This window comes from Triplophysa dalaica, chromosome 23, assembly GCF_015846415.1.
Source record: "Triplophysa dalaica isolate WHDGS20190420 chromosome 23, ASM1584641v1, whole genome shotgun sequence".
NCBI classification, from domain to species: Eukaryota; Metazoa; Chordata; class Actinopteri; order Cypriniformes; family Nemacheilidae; genus Triplophysa; species Triplophysa dalaica.
Window position 1 is genome coordinate 2,216,674 of NC_079564.1, and position 6,977 is coordinate 2,223,650.

The following is a 6,977-nucleotide window of genomic DNA, read 5'->3' on the forward strand; positions in this document are numbered from 1 at the left end:
AATAGGATTGTGAACTAAATCCTTGATGGCAATTTAGCTCAAATAAGCTTTATTACTAAAGGGTCAATTAGTTTTTTCCAGAGACAACTAGCTAACCCTCAATAATGCATTTATAAAGGTGAAGTAGATTCTGAATTAGTCCATTACCACTTTACATTCTTGTAAAAGGTGATTAATCCGACTAAATGAGGGAAATTTGCCTATTAATGTGCCAGAAAGCACCAACTCCCCAAAATGAAATGAAAAATTGCACCATTTTGACCTTATGGAAACCTTTTTGATACTTAAAACCCCTTATCAAATATACTATTGTTTTTTATGTAAAAATACAGAATGTTCTGTACAGGCTTCGTACAGTTTAAAGCAGTTTAAAACAGGAAAACCCACTGTGTGTGGCATAACTGAAGTTACACACGTGGCCACAACAGTGATGGAAATACTCACAAGAAAACCCCATAGTGGCTTGTTTAGAAAAACCCAAAACGGAAACGTCATGCCGTCAGTCAAAAGTGAAAGCAAGCTCATCACACAAATCTAACTCACATGTGCAGACAGACCTACTTTTACCTCTTCGCTCGCTTTCACTTTTGCTACACCCTTCTGGACAAGCTACGCGTGAGATTTGGAAGATTTATTAAGGTTTAAATCACGTCGATAGACAGAATGAAGCAGGCAGAACACATTATCAATACAGAGTATTTTACAGCGTGCGAGCATGTACTATAGGCATCAACAAGAATGTCGTTGGCATATGAATGCCATCTGTCCTGGACTCTATTTAGGCTTCACAGTGTTACACGCGCCTGTAAAATGTGAAGGTTGCACCATCCCTCCTTGTTGATCTCTGAAAGCAAAACAAGACTCCAGTTATAATGTGTAATCTGTTTTAAGATTTTAACAGGAGATCTGATCTCATAAATTATTTTGTTTATTGTATTTATCATTCCAACACACTGTACTCCTGACATGTGTCCCAGACGTTCACAAGGACCAAATATTCTGTGGAAATAATTTTCATTCAGATGTGTGCATAGGCGTGCTCGCAATAATTTACATCTGCTTTCATTGTGTCTGTTGAGAGCTGAAGAGGACAAACTGTGGTAACGATAATTGGTAAGTGGTAAGTACCTAGAAAGTCTATGTTGCTGTTTGGGGGTTTTCTCTTTCACAAGTGCAGTTACTGGCATCAAATTGTTTTCCATAAAACAAAAGATTAGAGGGTCAAATATTCAACTGACAAATGGCATTATAGTCTTTTTGGTCATTTTTTAATAATACATATATAACACTTGAATATTGGAAACCATGGTGAATTTATTTTTGCCTTTGCTAGAAACATGCAAATGAGGGTTATGTGTGCAATAAACTGGCCATGTTGGGAATCACTCATAATTCAGCAATTCGTATTCTCCATTCAACTTTAAAGATAGAATGTAAAGATCGAGTGTAATTTAGTGGCATCTAGTGGTGAGGCTACGAATTGCAACCAATGGTTCACTCCACCCCTCCCTTTCGAAACACTACGGTGGCTGACACAGGATCAGATTTTCGCTTCTTTGCCAAAGGAGATAACTTATTTACGAAACGCCCTGGAGAGCAGTTTGTCCGTTTAGAGCTACTGTAAAAACAACATGGAGAATTCCATGCAAGGGGACTCGATGTATATGTAGATATAAATAGCTCACTCTATAAGATAATAAAAACATAACGCTTCATTATGTGAAGTCTTTATACATCTCTAAAGAAATAGTTAGGTTTATTATATTGCATTTCTGTCAGTAGATCTTCAAAAAAAGTAACTCAATGGACCTTTAACAAGGACACACACAGTATATTAACTCTATAGATAACTTTAAATATGCTAAAGATATGCTTCATAAATTCATAAGATCACTTTTTCTTGATGTGCGCAGACTAGGGACAATTCATCGAAAATTAATCGTAATCTTGGATTTTGGCCTAAACAATTACAAAAACAAATGGATCGAGGTAAAACGATTATTGTGCCACATTACATTTTACAAGGATCCTCTCTTCTCTTTTGGTATAATTCCACAGCGCACCCCTTTCCTTTACAGTGGTTCAATTTTCTTTGCTTTAAAACTGTGAATTCAACTGAAAAGAAATGTAAAGTTTAATTTTTTCTATGCTGTCTTAAAAGTCAAAGAGTAATCGTGTTAAATAATCGGGATCTCAATTTTGGCCAAAATAATTGGCCAAAATAATTATGCTTCTTTTGCCTCTGTATTTTGTTATTTAAAATCTATGTAACCCTCTGGCTATATGTGATGTTTTTAGTGATAAAATATGCATCTTTTGAATCTGTGTTTCATGTAGTCTTGACTGTGTTTAGGTTCTAACAAGGGAAACAACAACAGAAGGTTTTGTAATTTCACAGGTGAAAATTGTAAAAACAAGACACGAAGTTGCCTAGAGCAACAATGTCCAAACAATTAATTTTGGTGTTTATCGTTTTGTACCTTTGTAGTTACAAAGACAAACACAGAAAGAAATAATTATTCAATCAAGGCTCATTTTATTGCTCATTTAGTTACTCAATTGTTTGCTTTCACCACAGATTTTGTTCTTGAAGTCAACTTGATCGTACCTTAGGTAATATTTGCAACATGTTAACATTATGGTGAACTTATTATTTGTTTGGCCATAGATTTGAAATAAGGCATGTTTGCATGTTCCATACTTATCTGTACTTTTTAATGTGTCACACATTTATTCCTGGATTATCTTTGGGAATATTTGAATTAAACGTCTAAGCATGTAAACACTTACGCATACTCCTGTAGGCTTTGCAAGAAGCTGTCAATCTGTTCTTCTGGAATCTCTCCATCCAGATGGGCCAGGTATGTGTACAGACTCTGAAATGTGCTGAATGGAATCTGGGCCGCTGCCCCCTCAGGGTCCTCTGTCAATATCTCACATGCATGCTTCAAGGCGGTCATGATGGTCTGTGGAAACATTAGTTCTGGTTTTTAAATATAACACTTTATTCACACTATTTGTGTTTTGCGATTCAGTTTAAAATGCAATGCTGCTCTCTAGAGTCCATCTGTAGATTTCATCAGCCTTTTAACCAAGGTTCCTTCCACAATGTATCATTATATAAAGTTTAATTTATCATTATATATTGAGGCTACTCACCCCTCCCAAAGCACTGCATGCTAAGGCAAAAAACTGCATCCAATTGACAGTTTCACTGAATTTACCAAGTGCAAGGATTGTGTCAAGATGTTCAATAGGCAAGCTCAGGCCTTTCCACTTTCTAACAAGCTCCTCTTTTGTGATGAATTCTTTAGATGCAAACTATAGAAAACGGAAAAAATTTTTTTTTAAAGTCAGAACAGATGCATTAAAACAGATTTTTCTACTTCCTATGTTGTCCAAAATGTTTAAGTACATTTACTCAAAGTGTGTTTACGGGGAAATTGACTTTGGGTCACACCTGTTGATGAAGGTTCTTCAGAAGATTTGGGGTAAGTCCTGTGTCTGTTTTCTGTGTTGCCCCTGGTATTTCTAGCCTCTGCTTAACTGGGAGAGGCTCAGCGTTTGACAGTGCTGAGAAATAGCTGAAAAGAATAGACTTTAATGTTGTTATTGTTATATAGTATTTTATTTTATTTGCATTGTAAGGCATAGATGACAGATTCTACAAATAATGAACAGATATGTTTCTAAAGAAAGAAGCAATAAATTAACAATTAAATGATGTACCACACTTACGCAACTGCCCATTGCAGAACATCATGTGGCTGCGTTCTAATAGCAGCTTTAGTGAACTGCTTTAAAATATTGGGCAGATCTGGGGGTATGTAGATCTGCTGGGCGCAGTACATTGTTTCAGGAGGAGGCATCACTTTGGTTCCTTTTAAAATAATGGCAAACTAAATGTGAACACAATAAAAGGAAAAATGAAAGATAAAATTTGTTTAAGCGATCAAATATACATATTGTATAATTATATTATTCAATTAATTAATTTTGTGATAGGATTTGGTTATTTATGGTGGAATGCTTACATATTTATATACTTAACTATTTGTATTACCATAGTTTAACCTCAGGGTCTAACCTATGGTCAGACAAGGGTAAATATGTGTTTACAATGGTTCCTATAATCCAAACAGTTTTGCTATAAAAATGTTAAAAACATTGCTAGTTGAAACATTGCTAATATTCGTAAAGGCTCGTAAAATTACTCAATGTAAATTAAATAGCAAGATAATTTAACCACGTAACACGACTTACCACTTTATGTTCTTGCAACACTATACCTCAGTTCTATAAGTTACTCCATTTTAATATAAAAGCGATATAAATTATTAAGAAAAAAATGTGTTATCTACCCGGGAAAAGTCGACTTACATCTCTGTTTATCATAGCAACGCAGTGTTGCTAGATACTGCCTATAAAGCAAATAGATATCCGACATGTGATTGGTCAACGCCAACACAAAGGGCGTTACCTAAAGGCTAGGTTTTAGTAAACCGCAGATAGGCGTGTTCGACTTCACGCAGGCTGATCGCGCAGACCGGTCAGAGTATGACATCGAAGTACCGCGAGACCGCGCTTAAAGCATGCGGAGCACTGTGCTGTCGAATCGTTCTCGCGATACTTGATGTCATGAGTCAATAAGACTGCGCAGCGCCGCATAATGTCGACCGCGCTCGCTCTATCAACACTAAATATCTCTTGACTGCACATTTAATTTGTCAATTCAATATGTGTACAGTATAGTTAATTGTCGATTGAAGACGTCGCATCCGGTTAAGATTAATGTTACGAAGGTGTAACGTCATGAGAGAGTTTCGACCCTTGAACTTCCTGAAACTTGTGACGCAAATATAAAGCCTGCGAGGGAAAGTTTGCACGTTCTTTGCAGGTTGTTGACATTTCAGTCTGTTTTATTTCGACTGGTCCTATTTGTGTCTTGCAGTTTTTTAATTTGAAACTAACGGAGGTCTTAGTAAAACAATGAATGTTCAAAAGTATTTGGCACGTATCGGCTGTTCTGGTCCATCGTCTCCGACATTGGACACATTGCGGAGCGTTCACCTCAATCATTTATACACGGTGCCCTTTGAAAACCTCACTATTCATATCGGAGAACGGGTCAGGCTTGAACTGCCACATCTTTATGAAAAAATCGTGTCCATGCGCCGTGGAGGGTTCTGCTTTGAAATGAATGGACTCTTTTCTTGGCTGCTGTCTCAGTTGGGCTTTGACGTGACTATTCTCTCCGGACAGGTGAGGAATCGGTTCACCGGTGTTTACGGACCTCCCTTTGACCATTTTATTACAATGGTGAAGCTGAATGGGCATAGATGGCTCTGTGACGTAGGGTTTGGTTCAGGATTCCAGCTTCCTCTGTCTCTTGAGACAGACAGTCCCCAAGTACAGAGCCATGGGGTGTATCGGCTTAGATCTCAGGGAAAATATATTTTCATGGAAATGAACTCTGAGACTGAGGTACCAGTGAGTCCAGAAGTCTATTGTTGGAAGGAACTGTACAAATTCACCCTGGAACCCCGTGAAAGAGATGATTTCAAAGCCATGTGTGAATACCATCAGACTTCTGCAAGCTCACTTTTCTTCTGTAAGTCACTCTGTTCACTCTTATTGCCCACTGGAAGAATTACAATCATGGGCCGCAAGTTGACTGTTACCAGCTTGGCCTCAAAGGACCAAGAGCACACTACAAAAACCAAAGAAGAACTTTCAGATGACGAAATCACTGAGATTCTGAGGGAGAGGTTCGGAATTGTTCTTCCATCTCCACTCACTCCAAAAGATGTTGAAATCACGCCACCACCAGCTATTTATTAACAAATTGACATGATAATTATACTTGTACAAATTGATATTGAAATACTTGATATAAGCAAGGAAACGTTTAAATCAAATGTATGTTACGTATGAAATTAATCTGCACTGTATGTCTAAATCATTATTTAACACATTGTTAATTGAATGCTGTTAAATTGTTTGATTTTATACTGATGTGCTGTTTTATTATTAACACTAAATAAAGCAAATATATATATTTTAATTTGCCTGTTGAGGACGTGTGCGATGGAAGGAGCCAAAATCATAACTGGGAGGGTGGGACATATGTGACCCTGGATCACAAAACCAATCTTAAGTAGCACGGGAACATTTAGTAAAAGACAAAAATACATTGTATGGGTCAAAATTATCGATTTTTCTTTTATGCCAAAAATCATTAGGATATAAAGTAAAGATCATGTTCCATAAAGATATGTTGTAAATTTCTTACCGTAAATAAATAAAAACTTTATTTTTGAAAATGGTTTCTTTGCCACAGTGCCCCTGATTAACAACTTCAAAATTTCTCAATATTTGTCTGCACTCAGAATCCAGAGTTTGAAATGGTTGTATCTCAACCAGATATTATCCTATTCTAACACCTCATACATCAGTAGTATGCGTATTTATTTAGCTTTCAGCTTATGTACAGGTCTCAATTTAAAAAAATCGGCCCCATAAGACTAGTTTTGTTGTCCAGGGTCACATATAGGCTTACTAGACTTAAAGACTTGGTATCAAACGTATGACATCAGACATTACTTTCATCTGTTATGTCCAAATGAAATACAAATAACTGCTGATGAGAAGTTACAATTGTACAATTGTACAAAAATTGTCTAACTAGTTATGGAAAAAGCAAACGGCTAAAAAATGCATGAGTTATTTGGTCTGACGTCTACGAACTGTCTATCTTTCCAATTCCTCCAACATGTCCCAAATTATCCCAGAAGGCCACAAGGGGGCAGCATGGACTCATTCAAGACTAGCGGTGAGTCATGCTTTCACTCACAACCGCATTTTACTTCGCTGAAGGTAACCTATAATATTAAAAACTGAGCAGCAACGTATATATTCACAACAACATGCATTAAAAACTGCAATTCAAACATTAAATCTTCAGCAATAGACGTGAT

At 36.7% G+C, this 6,977-nt stretch overlaps 2 protein-coding genes across 8 annotated transcripts; one reads left to right on the forward strand and one right to left on the reverse strand.

Annotated features, from left to right (window-relative positions):
• Positions 1 to 616: 616 nt before the first annotated feature.
• On the reverse strand, positions 617 to 4,422 carry ropn1l (rhophilin associated tail protein 1-like). 7 transcript variants are annotated; one of them, XM_056738673.1, is made up of 7 exons: positions 4,264 to 4,413; positions 4,052 to 4,087; positions 3,739 to 3,899; positions 3,461 to 3,584; positions 3,160 to 3,321; positions 2,791 to 2,966; positions 617 to 844 (listed from the first exon to the last, which is right to left on the reverse strand). In XM_056738673.1, the coding sequence occupies exons 2-7, from the start codon at positions 4,064 to 4,066 to the stop codon at positions 775 to 777; spliced, it is 708 nt and encodes a 235-aa protein (XP_056594651.1). In that variant the 5' UTR covers positions 4,067 to 4,087; positions 4,264 to 4,413; the 3' UTR covers positions 617 to 774. The 7 variants fall into 7 exon arrangements, with proteins under 7 accessions (XP_056594651.1, XP_056594655.1, XP_056594654.1 ...); XM_056738675.1 differs by lacking the exon at positions 617 to 844 and adding an exon at positions 1,129 to 1,180 and having other exon boundaries at positions 4,264 to 4,417; XM_056738677.1 differs by lacking the exon at positions 4,052 to 4,087 and having other exon boundaries at positions 3,739 to 3,880; positions 4,264 to 4,422.
• Positions 4,423 to 4,684: 262 nt separating this feature from the next.
• LOC130413446 (arylamine N-acetyltransferase, pineal gland isozyme NAT-3-like) lies at positions 4,685 to 6,064 on the forward strand. Its single transcript, XM_056738672.1, has one exon. The coding sequence runs from the start codon at positions 4,990 to 4,992 to the stop codon at positions 5,839 to 5,841; it is 852 nt and encodes a 283-aa protein (XP_056594650.1). The 5' UTR covers positions 4,685 to 4,989; the 3' UTR covers positions 5,842 to 6,064.
• The last annotated feature ends 913 nt before the right edge of the window (positions 6,065 to 6,977 follow it).

Bases quoted from the DNA above. Each gene is read 5' to 3' on its own strand.
- ropn1l (XM_056738673.1), bottom strand. The intron at 3,322-3,460 runs GTGTGACCCAAA...CGTTTTCTATAG, and splicing joins TGAAGAACCTTCATCAACAG to TTTGCATCTAAAGAATTCAT. The intron at 2,967-3,159 runs GTGAGTAGCCTC...ATGTTTCCACAG, and splicing joins CATGCAGTGCTTTGGGAGGG to ACCATCATGACCGCCTTGAA.
- LOC130413446 (XM_056738672.1), top strand. From the start codon at position 4,990: ATGAATGTTCAAAAGTATTTGGCACGTATCGGCTGTTCTGGTCCATCG.